The following is a 24968-nucleotide window of genomic DNA, read 5'->3' as shown; positions in this document are numbered from 1 at the left end:
TTTGATCTTACACACATTTTATTATTTAATTATGCATGGCAAATTACATTTCTTGGGATATTTCTAGCCTTATTTTCATACTGAATTAACCCACTGAGCACAGACATCAATTCCACATTGGTTCAACCAGTGTGTGCCCAGTGGGGATTGCTTTTGTCAATTTTTAATCTTGGTGATAGTCAGTTTGTCACTTTTTCTTTATCTTAAAAAAATTAAGCTGTACCACGTTGTTAAAATGTAACCATGTAGTCCATGATATGTTGTTGTTGTAAAAGTCAATCATCATTACACAAAAGCCCTGATTAGGAACACTGTAGAAGAGGAGACCGAATACATAAGTAAGAAGAAGGGATCAAAGTATGACACCTTGCTAAGAAATTTGTTCTGTTCATAAAATGTTCAGTTACATTGTTTCTGGATAAATGATTGCTTATGTTCTGGTTCTTCTCTCATCTGACAGGAATGCAGTAGTACAACCAACTGTTCTGCCACCAGAAAGCTTTTCAGAATGATCTATCACAAATACAAAGATGGCTGTTCATGAATCAACCGCCACACCTGCCTCCTTCACACTACACCACCTGTTGTATCGCAGGTTTACAATCATCACTGGCTTCTCTTCTCGCCACACAGAAACAAATCAGCTACGTAATCATCTGTTTAATGTTAAGGCTGTCAGAAGAGATTATTGGGCTTAGAATCCGTCGCAACAGTACCCTTCAATACTTTACTTGGCAGACAATTACATTTTTATACAACAAGTAATTATGTTGTTAACTGGTATACTTCAATAGCACAGTAATGCCACAAAGATGTCGTGTTTTACACATATAGACAACATATTGAAAAAATAGGAAACAAACATCATTGAACATTCTCCATGGCCCATCAAATGATAAATGTCACTTTGATCAATTCAGGACCTAGGAACAGAAATAGTGACTAGTGCTTACAGTGACTACTACTCAAATGCTGAGGTATTCTGGTATTGGTTCATCAGTGGCTATGAAGATTGTAGGATCAAGTTTTCCCTTTTGAAAGCATCCAGAAATACTCCCCAATACGAAGTACATTGATTTGGTGTGACAGTAAGAACTCCTCTTTCTGTTTTTCTTTAGGGGCTGCATAAGAACTATGTCAGCCCTGATAAAAAAAAATAGAATAAATAAATAATCCTCAAAAATGAGAGTTGGTCCGGGAGCAACGTCAAAGGTCAGATATATTATCCTCATGATGCCCCTACGTCAGTGTTTCCCAAACGGTGGGTCGTGGCCAATTCAGAGTCGTTTTTGATCGCAGCCAGACTGGGTCCTGGTTACAAACAATTGTTCCCTTTACTTGGTTGGTCCAATTCCACAAGCTTTAGATCTGTCACAACAAAGAAAAGTTAGCAAACTACTGGGTCGTGTCATTAAGGCACACCGTAACAAAATGTTTTAAAATGATAATCAAGTCCAGATAATCTCTCTCTGTTTTGGACCGGTTTCTTCCATTTCATGCCTAATGAACTAGACCCCAGTGTCTCTTACAGTAGCCAGCCCAGCATCTTCTCTCCTCAGGCTAGAAGGATAGGCTTCTCCTCATCTCTTTTCACCAGCAGCGTGGACAACATGGAGGAGGAGAAAAAACAGAACTCCACAGCAAAGCTGAGCTCAAACAACTCCAGGTTGACACTCATTATCCACTCAAACACGGCAGCTGAGTGCTTGTACAGGTATTCCTCCTGTACAAACAAGATGGTGTCTAGAGGGGTCAGAGGTCAAGGAGGGGGAACAGTAGTTGTTGGGTGACAGGTTGTGGCATACCCTCATCGAGTTTATGCTTATAGGAACCTACACATATGTTCCAAGGAAATACAATCTCTAGAAGGCAAAAGAGATGGAAGTAATTAAAACATTACACATCAGTAAACAGATAAACACACAGATAGGCATCCTCACTGTCAAGGTTCTTGCCAGTATCTTGTTGTTATCCCCTACTACTTAGAACTGGGCCTTTCAGGGCCTGTGAGTGTTTGCAAAGTTGAAGTTGTATGGAAGTGGACACTCCTATTCTTGCATTGTGTTGTCCATATTATTTTCCTGAGTGTATGCACACCCAGCAATTTGACAGGTTCAGGGGTTATAGGCAGTTATGTAGTGAAGGGTAAACACAACCCTTTTTTTACCCACTTTTTCCAGAAAAATGTATCCAAAGTATAGAGAGAGTTACTTTACTTCAGTGTTTAACAACCTTTTTGTTTTTACCACAACATTGCTGGTTATAAGAGTCTGGGTTCAGGACTTTGGTTGTAGTATAAGTGCAGGTGAAAGGATACAGCCAATGGTGACAATGATCTGGACCACAGTAGAGGTGACCCGTGCAGGGTAGAGGAACCACTCCATCTGGGTCAGAACACACTTCCTTGTGAGCACCGTGAGGAGCAGACTATAGAAACAGATACACAGGAAGCTCACCGCAGCCCCCAGGTAATGGGCCAGCTTCAGGTACTCGGGCTGGAGGAGAGAAGACAGACAGGTGACACTTAAATCAGGTAATCAGTTACCCTGGCTGGAGGAGAGGCTTGAGACAAGTTAACGTTTAGCTAGTCTAATTAACTTGTTCCAGTCGAGCTGCAAAACACAAAGCCAAAGCACTTGTCACACAATACTCAAAATTCTATAATGATGTATATGTTTGGGTGACAGAACATTCTAGGAACTTCTGCTAAAGGGGAAGAGTACAGTTCACTGGAATTATGTGCCCGAGTCGGACATGTTTGAATGACGGCAAACTTTCTGGGAACGTCTGTTAGAGGAAAAGAGTACAGTTCACTGTAAATCTGAGCCAGAGAAAATACCTTCCAGCTAGCTGTAATCTAAATCTGAGCCAGAGAAAATACCTTCCAGCCAGCTGTAATCTAAGTCTGAGCCAGAGAAAATACCTTCCAGCTGGCTGTAATCTAAATCTGAGCCAGAGAAAATACCTTCCAGCCAGCTGTAATCTAAGTCTGAGCCAGAGAAAATACCTTCCAGCTGGCTGTAATCTAAATCTGAGCCAGAGAAAATACCTTCCAGCTGGCTGTAATCTAAGTCTGAGCCAGAGAAAATACCTTCCAGCTGGCTGTAATCTAAGTCTGAGCCAGAGAAAATACCTTCTAGCCAGCTGTAATCTAAGTCTGAGCCAGAGAAAATACCTTCCAGCTGGCTGTAATCTAAGTCTGAGTCAGAGAAAATACCTTCCAGCTAGCTGTAATCTAAGTCTGAGCCAGAGAAAATACCTTCCAGCTGGCTGTAATCTAAGTCTGAGCCAGAGAAAATACCTTCCAGCTGGCTGTAATCTAAATCTGAGCCAGAGAAAATACCTTCCAGCTGGCTGTAATCTAAGTCTGAGCCAGAGAAAATACCTTCCAGCTGGCTGTAATCTAAATCTGAGCCAGAGAAAATACCTTCCCAGCTAGCACATAACGTTCTGAGAACCATATGTTTCTTAGAGCTTGGTGAGAGTGTGGTTGTCCTATGATTATTTTGCATACAACCTTCCCACAACTTTCTGAGAATGGTGCAGGATGGTTGCTTGGCTTTGAACATTCAACACATTGAAGGAACTTGACAAAAAAAATACATTATTGGTTTGGTATTTTATTACTCTAACAGAATGTTTCCTAAAAGTTCACACAGTTCCATTTAATTTCACTGTCGGTAATATTCTAGGTAATATTCTAGGTAATATTCTAGGAACGTTACCCAACTGGTTTGACATTGGGAATGTTCTCAAATAGTTCAGACAATGTTAAGAAACAAGGTTATTCTGTTCGAATTTCAATACAATAGGTTTGAATCTCACTGATGCTGTGTCACAATACAAAAAACCGCTAGGCAGGTTTCTTCGGGGAATCAGGAAGCGACGGAGGCTACCTGCAAATGCTAACGCTGGCGAGATTTGTTTTGCAACAGTTGTTCATCTGACAGTGTTGACCTAGCAGTGGGTAAGATGGCTAATATAAGTTATTAGTACAGCAACAGTCGATTGAACTGTGAGTCAGTGTTTGAACAGTCCAGTCATATTGGGAATGTTCTCAAATAGTTCAGACAATGTTAAGAAACAAGGTTATTCTGTTCGAATTTCAATACAATAGGTTTGAATCTCACTGATGCTGTGTCACAATACAAAAATAGATGGGTTTGCATGATTAATTCCAGTGGAAATTCATTTCCATGTGTCCTATCTGTGCTTGGAGTTCAACAAAGTTAACCCCCAAATAAGCTGACAGTGTTATTAAAAGTCTTATTACAACATTCACTGAATGTTTTAAGGAAGTTATTTTAAAAAAAAACTCCAAATCACCTATAATTTCAGTTCTCAGAGCATTAACAAAACCTCCTAGGAAAACGTTCAAGGAACCAGAGTAAAACGTTCTCAGAACCTCCCTGCAACCTAAAAATAAATGTTCTCAAATTATAATTTTTTTAAAGTTCAATTTTACAGGTCAAGAAACATATAGAAACATACATATAGCTTCATTCACGTAACCAATGTGAAACCAAAAACATACGTTCCCACCAATTCCAAGGAACCAAATGTGCGAGCTGGGCTGTTACCAGTACCTTTGCTAAAGAAGAGACAAAAGTCTGTGCATGATCTTCTGAAGAATACATCTGACAAACTTGAAATAATTCAAACGTGAATTATCTGTCTACATCCATCAAAAAGGTACACGTTGACATGTCTATTTTTCTATTGTACTTTCCACTGATGTTTGGCCATCCGTAGGTATGTCTGCACACACTAACAAACCAACCAATTGTGTCATGGGTGTTTGTTTGCTTTACTGCCACTCCTCTCTTTGTTCACAATTCAAGATTTAATTGAACCGCAACTCAGGAGATATTTTTAATGTGCTTTGTCAGTGTCAGTAGAGTGTCAGTTCGAAGTACACTTTAAACTTGATAGACCTTTGTGTCTTTCTCTAACCTAGATGTAAAGTATACTCCTGGATTTAAAAGATGTTTTAATACATGTGAAGTTCGGTCTAACCTTGCGTGCCAGACTACCACGTTTGTCCTTACACTTCACCCACTCTCGCCCTGTCGACAATGACAACAAACATCCTGAGGGGCCTCTGTGTCAGAGACTGTCTACAAGCAGAATTCATTTTTGCACTATCGTGTACTATACACCCTTGTTTTTTCTTTAAACACATACTTCTAGTGAATGGCATGACACCCTGAGTAAGGATGAATCTACACTATATGTGCAGAAAGTACTTACGTTGCAGTTCCCAGCCACAAAGGCCCCGACAGCCGCCACTCCACCAAACACCAGGGCGATTCTACTGAGCATGGAGTGGACACTGTTCCTCTCCAAGATGTGAGCATGGTGGAAGATACAGAACACCATGACTAAAAAATGGTTATTATAATGCATCTATAACATAGGGTAATTGGTTATTATAATGCATCTATAACATAGGGTAATTGGTTATTATAATGCATCTATAACATAGGGTAATTGGTTATTATAATGCATCTATAACATAGGGTAATTGGTTATTATAATGCATCTATAACATAGGGTAATTGGTTATTATAATGCATCTATAACATAGGGTAATTGGTTATTATAATGCATCTATAACATAGGGTAATTGGTTATTATAATGCATCTATAACATAGGGTAATTGATCAAATGTTCATAAGATTATTACATGTATATACATTAGGTGCAATAACACATCTGATCTAAAACAATGTGACTGTATGGTTGTTATTGTTGTGTCGTTTAATTACAATCAACTCGTTAAAACTTTGGTTTTGGTAGATGTTTCCTCAGCAGGACAAACACATTCGATAAGAAATCTGACATACCAAACCGTTTTAAGGGTGACCTTGAGGTAAAATAACATTAAGTACATTATGAGCACATACTCTAATACTATAATCTTTGTATCAGTATAGACATCTGCAGAGTGCATTGAGATCCAGTATGACCTGTGGATGTATACTGTAGGGTGAGCAAAACTGTACAACTACAAACTTACACAGAAATGAGCCAGCATTAAAGGTGGCTGTGAACAATGAGCTTTCTGGTAAGCTTGTTCCACTCGAGCTGCAGAACACAAGGCCAAAGCACGTGTAAGACACCATTATTTCACATCATACTGAAATTACCCAGTGACAATAACATTAAGATGACAGAGAACATTCTAGGAATGTCTCTTAAAAGCTGACTACGGGTTCTGACGTGAATTGAACAGAGTTGAATTGAACAAATTATAATTCAATTTAAAATTCCATGTGATCTCAGGAAATTCACAAACTTCAAAATGGAGGTCCAATTTTAATTTCATTTTCTGAACTGAATGAGATGAAATAGTGTTATTTGACCCTAACCTAACCTGATATAGTAGTATCTGGTTACCTTATGGTTGGGACTTGACAACAAGCTATTGATGTATTGTCTCTGCAGTGGTTCCCAGGGGCCCTGAAAACAGAAAATAATCATGTTTACAGACCTTCTCTTTATCTATGGTGGTCTTCAACCCTGGTCCTGGAGGGGACGGGGTGTGGCATTCAGGCTTTTGTTACAGCCCAATAGCAGCAACACACCTGATTCAACTAATTAAGTTGATGATTTGTTTTAATCAGGTGTGTTGGTGCTAGGCTAAAACCAATAGACTGCATACCCTGTGGATCTCCAGGACTAGGGTTGAACAAAGCTGCTTTAGAAATACGGATGTATAGGATCTTAATTTGAGCCAGTTTGCTACAGCAGGAAAATAATCCTGCAGCAACAGTAAATGTGAAATATTACTACATACACTACATGTTAATCATTTCCTGCACTGCAGGAAAGTTCTCCTGCAACAAGGTGATCAAATTAAGATGCTACATCTGTATGCTTGTGTTACATTAAAACAATGTATTTCATTGATATGGAATTGGCTGAAAGAACCAATCACAATGGTCTGTAGGAAATCTCACAAACTGAACACAACGCACCAGTTGTTGAGGGAACACACATGGTCATAGCTGTACGCCAGGCCATACCTGAAACAACAAAACAAACACACTCATTTGATATGATTAAAGTGCCTAATTCTCTTAGAATATATGGTTTTTCAATGTATAATATGATATAAAATACGCTGCCATTAATGAACACTGAATACCTTGAGGATCAATAAGTAACCAGGAACTGATGTGGGTGACTAAGCAAAAGTACACAGATGTACGTGGTTAGAATATTATTAGCAGCCCTGTTACAAAGCCACTCATATCCATATATGTGAATGCCTTTACAGGCAGTCAAGCAGTGTCAATAAGAAAGTACCAGACTGTACTGTGCCCTCTGAGGACAAACAAAGGTTGAATCAAATGTCTCTACATGAACGAATAGAACCTTTTCCTTTATGCTGCACATCTAGTAACAATAGACAGAACTGTGCAGTGACTATTAAGCAATAAGGCCCGAGGAGGTGTGGTATATGACCAATATACCACGGCTAAGGGCTGCTCTTAAGCCAACCCAACACGGAGTGCCTAGAACAGCCCTTAGCCGTGGTATATTGGCCATATAACACGAACCCCCGAGGTGCCTTATTGCTATAATAAATTGGTTACCAACATAATTAGAGCATTAAAAATAAATGCTTTGTCATACATATATGGTATGATATACCATGGGTGTCAGCTAATCAGCATTCAAGCCTCGAATGAACCACCCAGTTTATATTGAAGGTTAAGTCATGTCTCACAATGTAGGAAGTGAAACAATTGGTTTATGTTTTGCACGTTGTGAGGTGGGCTCTAAGGTGGTGGCTCTGACTCTACAGGCATCCTAAATGTTCTTTCTGGAAAGTTCTGTTTGTCACATGCAGGTGGTCTAAGGATATTTTCACAACACTTTCAACAAATCTTAATGAGGTTAAGACATTTATATTGGAATCACTAGAACAACAATCACTTCCTGGTTTTAATATTCACACATCTGTCACACCCTAATCTGTTTCACCTGTCCTTGTGATTGCCTCCACCCCCTCCAGGTGTCGCTTATTTCCCCAGTGTATTTATCCCTGTGTTTCCTGTTGCTCTGTGCCAGTTTGTCTTGTATGTTTGTCAAGTCAACCAGTGTGTTTTCCCATTCCCCTTTTGCTATTCTTCCTGGTTTTGGATTACTTTCCTGCCTGACTGATCTTCGGTACCTTTTGAACTCTGAACTGGTTTTGACCTTTTGTTTGTCCAGGACAATTCTCTTGCCTTAGAATATTTAATCCAATAGGATAGTCTGCATCTGGGTCTCGCCTTGTGTCATGATAGTATCTGTGTGCTTAGAAGGTGGCAGTATCACCATGAAGGTGATTTTATAAGAAACATTTTTTTTTAAACACAGTTTTCCCACACTAACTAGGTTTTCATCCAACCTTCAAGTTTTAATGTCACATGCACAAGTGCAGTGAAATGTCTTTCTTGCGAAGTCAAAACCCAACAATGCAATAATAAATAACAATGTCATACAAAACAAACCATGAGAAATAAGCAGAAATATGAAGAACACCGAGTAAGCACGCTAGCATATGATACAGGGTCAGTTCCAATACCATATTTACAATGTGCAGCGATACGGGACTGATGGAGGTAGATATGTATAGGGGTAAGGTGACTAGGCAACAGAATATAAAATAGAGTAGCAGCAACTTGTATGTGAGTGTGTGTAGAGTCAGTATAAATATATGCAAAGAAAGTACGTGTTGGAATAAAACATGACAGGCCTGATGGAAACAGAACACAAATATTGTTATAATAACCATCATATCGAAGTAAATCACAGACTCCTCAGGAAAGCACGCAGATTAAAGAAATTATGAACTAACTTCACAGGGTGGTGAAAGTGCAAAGTAATGAGCTTAATGATCCTTTCCAATAAATAGCGAGGGGTATTATTTTGGTGACATGATCGAGGCTTGGCTGCCGTTTGACAAATAAAAATAATCTTGCTCTTCAATCCATAATAATCTCATAATGTAGGCTATACGTTTGCTGTTGGTTAGAGAACAGGTGCCAATACCGGAGTAGGCACACTCGCTATATGACGCAACAATTTTTGTGAGAATACCATCAGTAGAGTGTAAAATGCGATGGAAACACTTTTAACTTGTATTTTTTATTTTATTTATTTATAGGCCCTACATTGGAATTGAATTGTAAAAGTTGTTTTTATGTGCACCACATCACACACAGATTTTTATCTGCAACAAGTCAATTTGATGGAAACATACAGTTGAAGTTAGAAGTTTACATACAGGTTGGAGTCATTAAAACCCGTTTCTCAACCACTCACAATTTTCGTGTTAAAAGTCGGGTAGGACATCTACTTTGTGCATGACACAAGTCATTTTTCCAACAATTGTTTACAGACAGATTATTTCACTGTATCACAATTCCAGTGGGTCAGACGTTTACAAACACTTTGTTGACTGTGCCTTTAAATAGCTTGGAAAATTCCAGAAAATGATGTCATGGCTTTATAAGCTTCTGATAGGCTAATTGACATAATTTGAGTCAATTGGAGGTGTACCTGTGGATGTATTTCAAGGCCAACCTGCAAACTCAGTGCCTCTTTGCTTGATATCATTGGAAAACCAAGTACCAAGTTCATCTGTACAAACAATAGTATGCAAGTATAAACACCATGGGACCACACAGCCATCATACCGCTCACGAAGGAGACGCGTTCTGTCTCCTAGAGATGAACATACTTTGGTGCGAAAAGTGCAAATCAATCCCAGAACAACAGCAAAGACCTTGTGACGATGCTGGAGGAAATGGGTACAAAAGTATCTATATCCACAGTAAAACAAATCCTATATCGATATAACCTGAAAGGCCGCTCAGCAAGGAAGAAGCCACTGCTCCAAAACCTCCATAAAAAAGCCAGACTACGGTTTGCAACTGCCGATGTGGACAAAAAATGTACTTTTTGGAGAAACGCCCTCTTGTCTGATGAAACAAAAATAGAACTGTTTGGCCGTAATGACCATCGTTATGTTTGGAGGAAAAAGGGGGAGGCTTGCAAGCCGAAGAACACCATCCCAACCGTGAAGCACAGGGGTGGCAGCATCATGTTGTGGGGGTGCTTTGCTGCAGGAGGGGCTGGTGCACTTCACAAAATAGGTGGCATCACGAGGGAGGAAAATTATGTGGATATATTGAAGCAACATCTCAAGATCAGTCAGGAAGTTAAAGCTTGGTCGCAAACGGCTCTTCCAAATGAACAATGACCCCAAGCATACTTCCAAAGTTGTGGCAATTGTCTTAAGGACAACAAAGTTAAGGTATTGGAGTGGCCATCAAAGCACTGACCTCATTCCTATAAAAAAATGTGTGGGAAGAACTGAAAAAGTGTGTGCGAGCAAGGAGGCCTACAAACCTGACTCAGTTACACCAGTTCTGTCAGGAGGAATGGGACACAATTCACCAAAATTATTGTGGGAAGCTTGTGGAAGGCTACCTGAAACGTTTGACCCAAATGAAACAATTTAAAGGCAATGCTACCAAATACTAATTGAGTGTATGTAAACTTCTGAACCACTGGGAATGTGATGAAAGGTAAAATCAAGGTAAAAGGTAAAAGCTTAAATCAAAGCTTAAATCAATAATTCTTTACTATTATTCTGACATTTCACATTCTTAAAATAAAGTGGTGATCCTAACTGACCTAAAAGACAGGGAATATTTACTAGGATAAAATGTCATGAATTGTGAATAACTGAGTTTAAATGTATTTGGCTGAGGTGTATATAGACTTCCGACTTCAACTGTATCTAGTGGGAAAATGCGTAATTGTATTTATGCTAATTTTTGAATATTCGCATGAAAATCTGTCACCAATTGGATGTCAACCTAGCTATAGTAATCATGAGACCATGTGAATTATGAGATTAATGGAAAAACAAAATACTGGCATATACAATGCACTTTACTTCTTTTTTTTGCACAGTATTCACATGTGACAAATCTAAGTGAAGTAGCTCAAGTACATGTTATTTAAGGTCTTATAAAAGATTAGAAAGAAAATATAGATATATTATTGTTTAACTTACGTCACCCAGGTTCCAATGAGAGACACTAAGGAGAGGGAGATGGGGAGTAGACTCCAGAGGACCATGTCTTGGTAGTTCGGTGAGAGAGACCAGCAGCAGTAGAAGTACAGTGGGGACGCTCCGGGTCCAGACACTGTCGCTCTCAGTCTGGCACTGTGACATTCCTCCTTCAGCAGAGTCAGTCACCACACAAATGGCACCACCTTGTCCTGACAGAGGGCAGATGTGAGGAAACACAGGGAGGGCCCGCTTGACGCCATCCTACTGTTTGTTTTAAGTTACATAGCACACACTGCACAGGCTGCATAGCTGTTAAACTCATGTTCCCCCAGTGGCAGTTCAGAGCTCTCCTGTACATTGCTTAGATTAAACTTAAACTTGAACTTTCAGAACCCATTGTCCTTTATGGTTGTGAGGTCTGGGGTCTGCTTACCAACCAAGAAGTCACAAAATGGGACAAACACCAAATTGAGACTGCATGCAGAATTTAGCAAAAATATGCGTGTACAATGTAAAACACCAAATAATGCAAACAGAGCAGAATTAGGCCGATAACCGCTAATGATCGAAATCCAGAAAAGAGCTGTTAAATTCTACAACCACCTAAAAGGAAATGATTCCCAAACCTTCCATATCAAAGAGAGATGAACCTGGAGAAGCGGACCTGGTGCTCCGTTCACGAACACAAACAGATCCCACAGTGCCCCAATCAAATCATGAGAAATAAATATACATATATATATATATATATAAAATATTACTTGACACATTGGAAAGAATTAACAAAAAACAGAGCAAACTAGAATGCTACTTGGCCCTAAACAGAGAGTACATGTTGGCAGAATACCTGACCACTGTGACTGACCCAAAATGAAGGAAAGCTTTGACAATGTACAGACTTAGTGAGCATAGCCTTGCTATTGAGAAAGGCTGTCGTAGGCAGACCTGGCTCTCAAGAGAAGACAGGTTATGTGCACACTGCCCACAAAAGGAGGTGGAAACCGAGCTGCACTTCCTATGTATGACCATACTTGAGACACATATTTCCCTCAGATCACACAGACACACAAAGAATTTGAAAAAACAAATCCATTTTTGATAAACTCCCATATCTACTGGGTGAAATACCACAGTGTGACATCACAGCAGCAAGATTTGTGACCTGTTGCCACAAGAAAAGGGCAACCAGTGAAGAACAAACACCATTGTCAATACAGCCCATATTTATGTTTATTTATTTTCCCTTTTTAACTATCTGCACATCATTACAACACAGTTTCTAGACATAATATGACAGGTGAAATGCCTCTATTTATTTGGAGTTTTTGTGAGTGTAATGTTTACTGTTTATTTAACTTTTGTTTATTATCTATTTCATTTGCTTTGACAATGTAAACATATGCCCTTTGAATTGAATTGAGAGAGAAAGAGAAAGAACTGCAGCTTTGCAGGACATGGAAGTGTAAGTCATGCCTTGAATCCATATGTCTTGTCATCCCTGTGTGTGTCTAACATCTTGGTGGAAATTCCCAGAACTGTAGTGGCAAATTTGAATGATCCAAAATACAGCACAAAATACTATTTACCCAATTTACTATTTACCCAACTATCACACATATTGCAACTTCAATGATCATTTAAATGAAATACAAAATAATGGGATAGGCTATGTTTTGCTCTAGTGGCAGCAACAAAATCCCCCTTTTATCATTGCATACAGCACAAACAGATCATTGATTCATTCTCAGTAGTGGCTGGCCATTTAGATTTTTTATTTAACCTTTGTTAAACTAGGCAAGTCAGTTAAGAACTAATTCTTATTTACAATGCCGGCTTACCCATAACCTGGACGACGCTGGGCCAATTGTGCGCCGCCCAATCATGACTGTTGTGATACAGCCTGGAATCAAACCATGGTCTGTAGTGACACCTCTAGCACTGAGAGGCAGTGCCTTAGACCGCTGCGCCACTCGGGTGACAATATTTGTACTTCGAGTATCTATAAGCTATATAGTTTGAATTTATGTTTGTTTATTGTAATGAATAAGAACATTTACTTATCAAACTAACGATTAAAAAGGTAATTGTGGAGCAATTGGAATCTATTTCAAACAGGATATGTGAAGCCAGCTGTGTCTTGGGTCCTCACTTTAAAAACAAATGAAATGGCTGCCCACATAAGATGGAGTCTTCAACGGTTGATTCAGTCACGAAATACATCACATTTTAGGTTTGAGCTTCTACTAATATAACATTCCTACTTGTGTATGTTAACGTAATGAAGGTTTTGCTGTGAATTCAGCACGAGTGGCTGCCAATTTCCGTTAGGAATTTATGCTTGACCTAGTTAGTTAGCCAAGCTAACTGCGACATCGTTGTCAAACTTAATCGCCATCATGTTGCGCAGCCGATATTTCCCAAATTGTATACATATTAAAGTATATGAAGTAACGCATTTAACAACTCTGTTTGCCTGGCTTTTGTTCCGTTAGCTTGCTAAACCTGTTATCAACTCTGTTGCTTACAGTTTAAAGTAGCTAGCTAACTTTCTGAGAACCTATCTAACGTTAGCTAGCTAAAACCTTTCTCAGTTACCAGTTTTGCAGTCGGGTCATTGCGGCATAGTCAAGCCTAATCAGTGACATTAGACAACCATAGGTAGCTAGCTAGCCAACGTTAGATACGTTATCGTTTTTTCTTTGCTCGTTGACAAGGTCGCAAATTCATGACACTTCAAGGCCATCCCGAAGTGACAGGTTTGTAAGGACAAACCTGAGATTAATTCAACTGAGTGGGTTTATCTCCAACCATCTAACTACATGACCTGACATGTACTGTCTGTTATAGGTTTCCAATCAAGACGAGAAACCAGTTCCACACACAATGCATTGGCCCGAACTACAGAAAAGTTCAACTTCTGCCTCTGGCTGGACCTGCACAGTTCGTAGGTGAGAAACTGGCCTTTATTTTTTCTACACAAGAACCATTTAACAACCACATTCAAAGAATACAATTGTCATGTTTTTCCTGTAGTATATTCAGAGTAGTCCTTTAAGCTTACTAGTGGAACAATATGCTTGAAGGATGACCATACCATTATGTTTCAGTGCGACACTTGTCCATTCAGACACAGGACACACCAAACCCACGGAGCTTGAAGTTCATCCCTGGTAAGCCTGTGTTGGGGGTGGGGACCCTGGATTTCCCCTCTCCAAGCTCTGCAGAGTGCTCCTCCTTAGCCAGGTTAGTACTGTTGGATAACAGGAATTTTATTTTTTGAGCTATTGAAATATGATAGTAGCAAGAGTAAATAATGACCTGTAAACATGACGAAACCAGACAGTGTGAATAAACTTTTCAGAGCATGTGAGAACCAGTGACACTTATAAACTGAGCAAGAGGACAAGTAAATTAGTGTCTAGTTTGAGAAACAGACGTCTCACAAGTCCTCAACTGGCAGCTTCATTAAATAGTACCAGCAAAACATCAGTCAAAGTCAACAGTGAAGAGGCGACTCCAGGATGCTTAAACTAGACACTCCAATGTACTTGTACTTGTCCTCTTGCTCAGTTGTGCACCGGGGCCTCCCACTTCTTTCTATTCGGGTTAGAGCCAGTTTGCGCTGTTCTGTGAAGGGAGTAGTACACAGCGTTGTACGAGATATTCAGTTTCTTGGCAAATTCTCGCATGGAATAGCCTTCATTTCTCAGAACAAGAATAGACTGACGAGTTTCAGAAGAAAGTTCTTTGTTTCTGGCCATTTTGAGCCTGTAATCGAACCCACAAATGCTGATGTTCCAGATACTCAACTAGTCTAAAGAAGCCCAGTTTTATTGCATCTTTAAATCAGCACAACAGTTTGCAGCTGTGCTAACATATTTGTAAAGGGGTTTCTAATGATCAATTAGCCTTCTAAAAGAATTAACTTGGATTAGCTAACACAATGTACCATTGGAACACAAGAGTGAGGGTTGCTGATAATGAGCCTTTGTACGCCTATGTTAAAAATCAGCCGTTTCCAGCTACAATAGTCATTTACAACATTAACCATGTCTACACTGTGTAGTTCTGATCAATTTGATGTTATTTTAATGGACAAAAAGTTTGCTTTTCTTTCTAAAAACAAGGACATTTTTAAGTTACCCCAAACCTTTGAATGGTAGTGTGTGTGTGTGTGTGTGTATCTATATATGGAATTGAAATTCAATTTTACATTTCCCAGTTAAAAACTTCTTGATGCACCCATCTCTTTAGTGCCAAATACAAATTAAATTACTAAAAATATTTAATTTTCATGAAATCACAATATAGCAAATATAGCAAAACACAGCTTAGCTTGTTGTTAATCCACCTGGCGTATCAGATTTCAAAAAAGCTTTTCGGCGAAAGCATACCAAGCGTTTATGTAAGGACATCTCTCTCAGCAGGCAAAACATTACAAAGAGCTAGCAGCAAAGTAGAAAAGTCTGAAAAGCAATGAAATTAATTGCTTACCTTTGATGATCTTCGGATGTTTGCACTCACGAGACTCCCAGTTACACAATAAATGTTCCTTTTGTTCCATAAAGATTATTTTTATATAAAAAATACCTCCATTTGGTTGGTGCGTTATGTTCAGAAATCCACAGGCTCGAGCGGTCACGACGGGGCAGACAAATTCCAAATAGTATTCGTGAAGTCCGTAGAAACATGTCAAACGTTTTTTATAATCGATCCTCAGGTTGTTTTTACAATATATAAATCGATAATATTTCAACCGAACCTTAGCTTTTTCAATAGGAGTGAGAGAAAATGTCTGCTCCACTCTGTTGGCGCATGCAAAACGCTGCCGGCACCCAGCCATCCACTGACGTGATGGGATTTTTCTCACTCATTTTTCAGAATAAAAGCCTGAAACTATGTCTAAAGACTGTTCAGACCATGTGGAATCCATAGGACAAGGAATCTGGTTGATATACCTTTTTAAATGGAAGGAAGGCATGCAATGGAACGGGGAGCTTTCAAAATAAGAGTCACTTCCTAGTTGGATTTTCCTCCAGGTTTTCACCTGCAATATCAGTTCTGTTATACACACAGACAATTATGCATATTCTAGCTTCTGTGCCTGAGAAATAGGCAGTTTAATTTGGGTACGTTTTTCATCCAAACATCAAAATACTGCCCCCTACACTCAACAGGTTAATGTAATTAATGCACTTTGTATAAGAAATCTAAATTCTCCAGAATTTGTTTGAAATCATTTCGACTTAAATCATTTCCAGTATAACTAGGTTGTCTGAACAGTGACATGGTCAGCCTGAAAGCCCAAGGGAATTTGATTTGATTGGGAATTTGAGGAATTGTTGTTGCGTATTGAATTGTGAATAAAATAAATCTAATTTACCTAACATTGGAATTATCTCTGAATTCAAAGACTGACCGGGAATTTGAATGGAAATAAATTGAATTTACAAGGGAGAGGGAATAAAATGAAATTTGAGAAATTAACCCCATTTCTGTATTTATTTCTTAGTTGTATTGGTTTACTGTACTGATTAGCATAAGTTAGTTCTTTGCGTGCCTCAAGTCAGAATAAATAAAAGTGCAATGAGCATCTCCACTTTGTTCTGTTCTGAGCACCATGTGGATTATAGATCATAGATATTACTGTACATACTAACATCATGAAATGTTTGACATGGACCATTCTTGGTTGCACCTCCTTGGTTGCACAGGGACCTGTTTGGAATCGAAGGAGTGAAAAGTGTGTTCTATGGTCCTGACTTCATCACAGTGACCAAGGTACAGAATAAATAAACCTCATCTACCTTCCCTTTCATTTTACCAACCCTATCCACTTACCCTGGGATATGGTGTGCCATTATAAGACCATAATAACTGAATGTATCATGTCACAAATAAAAGTTGAACTTTATGATTCAATACATGTCCCAATTCTCCACCCTTCGCCCAAAGTGTGCACTTGCACACTCCTTGTTGTGGATTTAAAAGCATAGGATTAGTACTGTATAAGCATTGACAGGAGGGAGTTTTCACTTGCTAAATCCATGCAAGAAAGTGTGCAAGGGTACATTTTGAGAGGGGTGGTGAATCGGGGCCCAGCCATGTTCATTTACCAGGCCTTTGCATGTTTTGTGTTGCCCTTCCCAGGCAGATGATGATGTGGAGTGGACGGACATCAAGCACCATGCCATGGATGCTATCACTAAGTTCTTTGACAGTGGAGACCCCATAACCACTGGGGTTACCCACCATGAGAGCAGTGAGTATGACAGGAACAAAGCTCTTCTTCATATGAGTGTTTGAGTGTGGAGTGCTCAGAAAGCCGATCCGTGACCCGCCAAAAAAACAATAATACAGTGCCTTCGGGAAGTATTCAGACCCGTTGACTTTTTCCACGTTTTGTTACGTTAGACTTACTCTAAAATGTATTACATTGTTTTTCCCCATCAATCTACACACAATACCCAATAATGACAAAGCAAAAACAGGTTTTTAGAAATGTTTGCAAATTTATAAAATAAAAAGGAAATGTCACATTTACAAAAGTATTCAGACCCTTTACTTAGTACTTTGTTGGAGCACCTATGGCAGCGATTACAGCATAGAGTCTTCTTGGGTATGACGCTACAAGCTTGGCATACCTGTATTTTGGGAGTTTCTCCCATTCTTCTCTGCAGGTCCGCTCATTCTGTCAGGTTGGATGGGGAGCGTTGCTCCACAGCAGTTTCCGGGTCTGTCCAGATATGTTCGATCGGGTTCAAGTCCGGGCTCTGGCTTAGCCATTCAGAGACTTGTCCTGAAGCAACTCCTGTGTTGTCTTGGCTGTGTGCTTAGGGTCGTTGTCTTGTTGGAAGGTGAACCTTTGCCCCAGTCTGAGTTCCTGAGCGCTCTTGAGCTGGTTTTCATCAAGTATTTCTCTGTACTTTGCCTCAATCCTGACTAGTCTCCCAGTCCGCTGAAAAAGAGGCATGCTGCCACCACCATGCTTCACCGTAGGGATGGTTCCAGGTTTCCTCCAGACGTGGCACTTTGCATTCAGGCCAAAGAGTTCAGTCTTGGTTTCATCAGACCAGAGAATCTTGTTTCTCATGGTCTGAGAGTCCTTTAGATGCCTTTTGGCAAACTCCAAGCAGGCTGTCATGTGCCTTTTACTGACGAGTGGCTTCTGTCTGGACATTACCATAAAGGCCTGATTGGTGGAGTGCTGCAGAGATGGTTGTCCTTCTGGAAGGTTCTCCCATCTCCAAGGGGAACTCTAGAACTCTGTCAGAGTGACCATTGGGTTCTTGGTCACCTACCTGACCATGGCCCTTCTCCCGATTGCTCAATTTGGCTTGGCGGCCAGCACTAGGAAGAGTCTTGGTGGTTCCAAACTTCTTCCATTTAAGAATGATGGAGGCCACTGTGTTCTTGGGAACAATCAGTGCTGCAGACATTTTTTGGTACCCTTCCCCAGATCTGTTCCTCGACATAATGCTGTCTTGTAGCTCTACGGAAAATTCCTTTGACCTCATAGCTTGGTTTTTGCTCTGACAAGCACTGTCAACTGGGACCTTATAGAGACAGGTGTGTGACTTTCCAATTCATGGCCAATCAATTACATTTGTAGAAACATCTCAATGATGATCAATGGAAACAGGATGCACCTGAGCTCCATTTTGAGTCTCATAGCAACTTGTTTTTGCTTTGTCATATGGGGTATTGTGTGTAGATTGTTTAAATAATCCAATCGTTTAATTAAAACTTAAACAATTCCCCGAATTTAATAGGCTATAGACTGCAAAAATAACCTACGTCTATTATTAGGTAGGCTATTGGCTACTCAAACTTTTAAAAGCTGCACTGGATTATACTTGATATGGCCTGCGTTTGGTCTAAATGGATGCCTGAATGAATGTAATGATTAACAGAATTATTGTAAACAAATGCCTGCTTGCACTTTAGACTGTGTCCATCTACCGTGTTGATTTGACTCAGGTAGCACATGTATTTCATCATCATAAACATTCTTATTATTTCTACTGTTAGGTTTGCCATTTTCACATGAGCTAGGAGTCAGGGAAAATAAACTTGACAACGTATTGCCGTGTGGCAGAAGGGAATATAAACTCTGTACGTGAACAAATTATGTTTCAACACCACACAAATAGGCTACTAATGGGGAGAGTTACCTGCTCCACTGTCTCGCTGCGTGGCTGATAACCTTCACTATGTCTGCCTCACTGTGCACATAGCCTAATGAAATTCAACACAACAAGTTCATGGATTGGTCCAAAAAAAAGAGAGTATCTTGATTTAAAACGTTTCCGACCGCAATATAATTCTGCCCAGCCGACCCGTGGGTTGATAGAATGTTTTCATTCTACCCGCCAACTGATTTTTTTTTACATGTTTGTTTCTTGGAATTATGAACTTTTCAACATGCTGTTCCTGTCTTAGGTCACTCTGAAGATGATGATGAAATTGTTTCAATGATAAAGGAGCTTCTAGATACACGGATCAGGTAAAATCCCCACATGCTATTAGTATGATCAGTCTGTCACTCATGATGTTTTGCTGTAGATACAGTGGGGCAAAAAAGTATTTAGTCAGCCACCAATTGTGCAAGTTCTCCCACTTAAAAAGATGAGAGAGGCCTGTAATTTTATCATAGGTACACTTCAACTATGACAGACAAAATGAGAAAAAAAATCCAGAAAATCACATTGTAGGATTTTTAATGAATTTATTTGGAAATTATGGTGGATAATAAGTATTTGGTCACCTACAAACAAGCAATATTTCTGGCTCTCACAGACCTGTAACTTCTTATTTAAGAGGCTCCTCTGTCCTCCACTCATTACCTGTATTAATGGCACCTGTTTGAACTTGTTATCAGTATAAAAGACACCTGTCCACAACCTCAAACAGTCACACTCCAAACTCCACTATGGCCAAGACAAAAGAGCTGTCAAAGGACACCAGAAACAAAATTGTAGACCTGCAACAGGCTGGGAAGACTGAATCTGCAATAGGTAAGCAGCTTGGTTTGAAGAAATCAACTGTGGGAGCAATTATTAGGAAATGGAAGCCATACAAGGCCACTGATAATCTCCCTCGATCTGGGGCAAGATCTCACCCCGTGGGGTCAAAATGATCACAAGAACAGTGAGCAAAAATCCCAGAACCACACAGGGGGACCTAGTGAATGACCTGGAGAGTGCTGGGACCAAAGTAACAAAGCCTACCATCAGTACCATCAGTAACACACTACGCCGCCAGGGACTCAAATCCTGCAGTGCCAGACGTGTCTCCCTGCTTAAGCCAGTACATGTCCAGGCCCGTCTGAAGTTTGCTAGAGAGCATTTGGATGATCCAGAAGAAGATTGGGAGAATGTCATATGGTCAGATGAAACCAAAATATAACTTTTTGGTAAAAACTCAACTCGTCGTGTTTGGAGGACAAAGAATGCGGAGTTGCATCCAAAGAACACCATACCTACTGTGAATCATGGGGGTGGAAACATCATGCTTTGGGGCTGTTTTTCTTCAAAGGGTCCAGGACGACTGATCCATGTAAAGGAAAGAATGAATGGGGCCATGTATCGTGAGATTTTGAGTGAAAACCTCCTTCCATCAGCAAGGGCATTGAAGATGAAACGTGGCTGGGTCTTTCAGCATGACAATGATCCCAAACACACCACCCGGGCAACGAAGGAGTGGCTTAGTAAGAAGCATTTCAAGGTCCTGGAGTGGCCTAGCCAGTCTCCAGATCTCAACCCCATTGAAAATCTTTGGAGGGAGTTGAATGTCCGTGTTGCCCAGCAACAGCCCCAAAACATCACTGCTCTAGAGGAGATCTGCATGGAGGAATGGGCCAAAATACCAGCAACCGTGTGTGAAAACCTTGTGAAGACTTACAGAAAACGTTTGACCTCTGTCATTGCCAACAAAGGGTATATAACAAAGTATTGAGAAACTTTTGTCATTGACCAAATACTTATTTTCCACCATAATTTGCAAATAAATTCATAAAAAATCCTACAATGTGATTTTCTGGATTGTTTTCTTCTCATTCTGTCTGTCATAGTTGAAGTGTACCTATGATGAAAATTACAGGCCTCATCTCTTTAAGTGGGAGAACTTGCACAATTGGTGGCTGACTAAATACTTTTTTGCCCCACTGTACATGGATCAGGTATAATCCACACATTCTCTCAGTATGGTGAATGTGTTTTACTGACAATATTTTGTTAATCTAGTACAGTGTTTTCAAACTCCGGTCCTCCAGTACCCCCAACAGCAGACATGTTTGTTGTAGCCCCTGACACCGACGACCGGGTAGGCGTGCTCACGCCTCCCAGCGTGAGCCAGGTGCAGCGTTCAAAGCCCTCGGCGAAGTCGGCTCAAAACAAAAGTTACAATGCATTCGAAAAGTATTCAGACCCCTTGACGTTTTCCACATGTCTTACAAATTAATTTAATTCATTTTAGAATAAGGCTGTAACATAACAAAATGTGGAAAAGTCAAGGGGTCTGAATACTTTCCGAATGCACTGTGAGTAAATAAGCATGTTGAGTAATGCAAAAGTGATTGCTTTTGATAAAAACACTGTCTTCCCAATGAAAACTAGAAAATTCAAACATATATACATATTAAAGAGATGTATGTTTCTGGACAATGCACCGTGCTGCCTTGTTGACAACATGACGGAGTGGTGCAGATTACTGTTCCATTTGAGCAGGGTGCCCCTCCCTCACCTCTTTTCCTCACGCCATGGGCCATAGACCGGTGCCCTGCGGCTCAGTAAAATCAAACCCGCCAGTTCAGGGCCTAATGATTAGTTGACAAGTTGAATCCAGTGTGCTTGTCCAGGGCTACAACAAAAATGTGTCCTGAAGAACTGGAGTTGGAGAACGCTGATCTAGTACAATATGACCCATTTGTGGAATCTGAGCCCTAGAGGCATCCTAGGAATGTTTTGTCCACAGTCTTGATAAAGATGTTTTGGCTCAGAAGCTCTTCAAGCTAAATGCAATCTGGCAGATTGTTTGGGCACCGAAGTTGTTCCACAAACAAATGATAGATATGATGTTGATATGAAATATAGACTATAATAATGCTATTGTCAAGGATTTCTCCTATCCCCTCCCCTCTTAAACTCCTCATCTTCCTCTCCATTCTTCTGTCCCTCCTAGTTTTTAATAACAATTGTAATAATACCTGTTATGTTGTTGAATGACAAACTAACCTGATAAGCACTCCTGTCGCACACAGGCCCACGGTGATGGAGGATGGCGGCGATGTCATCTTCAAGGGCTTTGAGAACGGCACGGTGAAGCTGAAGCTGGTTGGCTCATGCACCGGCTGCCCCAGCTCTACAGTCACCCTGAAGAATGGCATCCAGAACATGCTGCAGTTCTACATCCCTGAGGTGGATGACGTGGAACAGGTGAGAGGGTGAATACAAAGAGGGAGTAGGAGAAGAGGAGGAGGAGGGGAGAGAAACGCACAGAGGCAGAAATAGGATGGAGTAGGGAGAAGGAGTTGGAGGCGAATGGACAGAGAGAGGAGTAGGGAGTAGGAGTTAGAGGGGAATGGAGAGAGAGGAGTAGGAGTTAGAGGGGAATGGAGTGAGTACTAAATCATGAAGTTGGAACAGCATCTGCTTTGTGATGTCAAATCAAAGTGTATTGGCCACGTACACAGCTTAGCAGATGTTATATCGGGTGCAGCGAAATGCTTATGTTACTAACTCCTAACAATGCAGTAAAATGTCAAACAAGTTCAAAAATGACCAATACATTTAAAAAGAAATCAAGTAATGTCATAAGAATCCAATGAACAACCCAAATAACACTAACAGTAATCCAAATGCAATATTTATGTATATACACCGGATTCATTTTTTATTTCACAAATTTCATTTATACAATATATACTACGAATATGTACAGCAGTAGAGTGAGCTATGTCAAGACTCCAGTATATAAATAAATATGCAGTGTGTATAAAGTGTCAATTATAGCTGTTCTTTTTGTTTGGTGTCTGTAGGTGGAAGATGAAGTGGATCATGTGAATGCAAAGGTTTTCACCGAGTTGGAACGCAAGTTAGGAGACATATAAAACTTCTGTCAGCCCCCATGCCAATAGATAAACAGCCTGTTGTATAGATGCCTTGCAAACCAGGTAGATACTGCTTCCGCTACCTTAGTGCAATGTTCATGTTTTAAAATAATATTCAGCATTGCCCTTTCAAAATACCAACTGTAGTGTGCTGTAGGCTGTTGTTTTTGTCTTTCATTTACTCAAATACTGTATATTACTGTTACAATGAAGCCAGGCCACACACTGACACATGTATACTGTTTGTCTCTTCCATTGTAAAGGCTGAAAACTCTGAAGACTGCAGTTATGTTATATATTTGATATTTATTTCTTTGCAGGTTGATTTACAAATTTACTTCATATGTTTAAAAAAATATCTATATTCTCTGATGAAAGGACATTCTGTGATGGTTTGAGTTAAGGAATATGGTTTATATCTATCCCTAGGCCAAGCATGACCAATTGTTTATATGAAATGATCACAAGATATTGCACAGTTAAAACGACTAAATTATTTAGCTGTATATGTTTCTTTGTGAATGCATTGTTCAGGAGTCTACACATAGTAATCATATTAATACATTTATATTTATTCTCTCGTGGAGAGACTACGTAAACAAATGGTATCATAGATATGTCAACGGGATGCGTGCATTAATTCTGTTGCTTGGGTTTTTCTTCACTGGTTATTTAGACACATCACGATTTTGTAGGTGTTGGCATCTTTCACATTTTGGAAGGAGAGGGGACATTCGGCCCATTTTGACTTGCCTGTAAATTGCAGAGAGTGGAGCTCTTCGTTCCGATTCTCGTTCTGTATCTTCTCCTAATGCGTATGGACCCAGAACTTAATCGAGCATCTAACCAATTCCACAATACTTTAGTTCTGGGTTAACCAATATTAATTTATATTCATCATATAGATTGCAGTACATCTACTCTTAAAGAAAGCTTTATGTGATATACTGTGATAAATGTTGCGCAATGATTCAAATTCTTTGAATGGATACTATCACCCATCCACTTGTATATGCATTGCAATTGTAACAGTTCCAGCTGCAATCTCATATTGCCGATACAGAAGTCCGAATCATACTAGTATCACAAAGCAAAATGTAATGGTTATTTTGTCCCATTCGTGGAATCATCTCCTTATATTATTATATTGCTCTTATTTTCAGAAACCAAAACTTGTGGGAATAACCTTTTGATATAGCTTTGCTGTCTTTATTGAGTTGATGTTGGAAACAATCAGATTTATCAAATAAAATTTGATTGATCACATACACATATTTAGCAGATGTTATTGCTGGTGTAGCAAAATGCTTGCGTTCCTAGATCCAACAGTGCAGTGCAGTAGTATCTAACAATTCACGACAGTACACACGACTCCAAAAGTAAAATAGCGGAGTTAAGAAATATATCAATATTAGGATGAGCAATGTTGGAGTGGCATTGACTAAAATAAAGTATATACACATGAAATGAGTAAAGCAGTATGTAAACATCATTAAAGTGACCAGTGATTCTATGGATATAGGGCAGCAGCCTCTTAGGTGCAGGGTTGAGTAACTGGGTGGTAGCTGGCTAGGGATGGACATATGTAATATTTTCCATATATTATTTTTCACATGGTATATTATCACACTATCTTTAATATTTTCTCCAAGTTGCAGCAGTGATATTTCAAGCTTTTCATTGTTCATGTTTAGCCACAGGTCTATGATGAATCTTGTTACCGTGACCGTAAATATAACCAGAGAGGAAGAAGCGAAAGGGTCCACTCCCGTCAGTCT

The 24968-nt window shown here is 39.7% G+C and overlaps 2 protein-coding genes across 3 annotated transcripts; one reads left to right on the top strand and one right to left on the bottom strand.

Annotated features, from left to right (window-relative positions):
- Window positions 1-11286, bottom strand: LOC124041111 (transmembrane protein 150A-like). 2 transcript variants are annotated; one of them, XM_046358288.1, is made up of 8 exons: window positions 11082-11286; window positions 6982-7029; window positions 6401-6463; window positions 6021-6088; window positions 5251-5381; window positions 2318-2495; window positions 1530-1743; window positions 1-1368 (listed from the first exon to the last, which is right to left on the bottom strand). In XM_046358288.1, the coding sequence occupies exons 1-7, from the start codon at window positions 11144-11146 to the stop codon at window positions 1556-1558; spliced, it is 741 nt and encodes a 246-aa protein (XP_046214244.1). In that variant the 5' UTR covers window positions 11147-11286; the 3' UTR covers window positions 1-1368; window positions 1530-1555. The 2 variants fall into 2 exon arrangements, with proteins under 2 accessions (XP_046214244.1, XP_046214243.1); XM_046358287.1 differs by having other exon boundaries at window positions 1-1743.
- A 1835-nt stretch (window positions 11287-13121) lies between these two features.
- Window positions 13122-24458, top strand: zgc:110319 (uncharacterized protein LOC796111 homolog). The gene is made up of 8 exons (XM_046358284.1): window positions 13122-13311; window positions 13929-14029; window positions 14189-14324; window positions 16796-16862; window positions 17232-17343; window positions 19524-19587; window positions 22342-22516; window positions 23119-24458. Exons 1-8 carry the CDS (start codon window positions 13247-13249, stop codon window positions 23188-23190), a joined length of 792 nt encoding a protein of 263 aa, XP_046214240.1. The 5' UTR covers window positions 13122-13246; the 3' UTR covers window positions 23191-24458.
- The last annotated feature ends 510 nt before the right edge of the window (window positions 24459-24968 follow it).

The sequence above is a fragment of the Oncorhynchus gorbuscha genome, linkage group LG08 (assembly GCF_021184085.1).
Source record: "Oncorhynchus gorbuscha isolate QuinsamMale2020 ecotype Even-year linkage group LG08, OgorEven_v1.0, whole genome shotgun sequence".
NCBI lineage: Eukaryota > Metazoa > Chordata > Actinopteri > Salmoniformes > Salmonidae > Oncorhynchus > Oncorhynchus gorbuscha.
The sequence above is the reverse complement of the archived record's forward strand: the minus strand, read 5'-3'. Positions and strand labels throughout refer to the sequence as shown.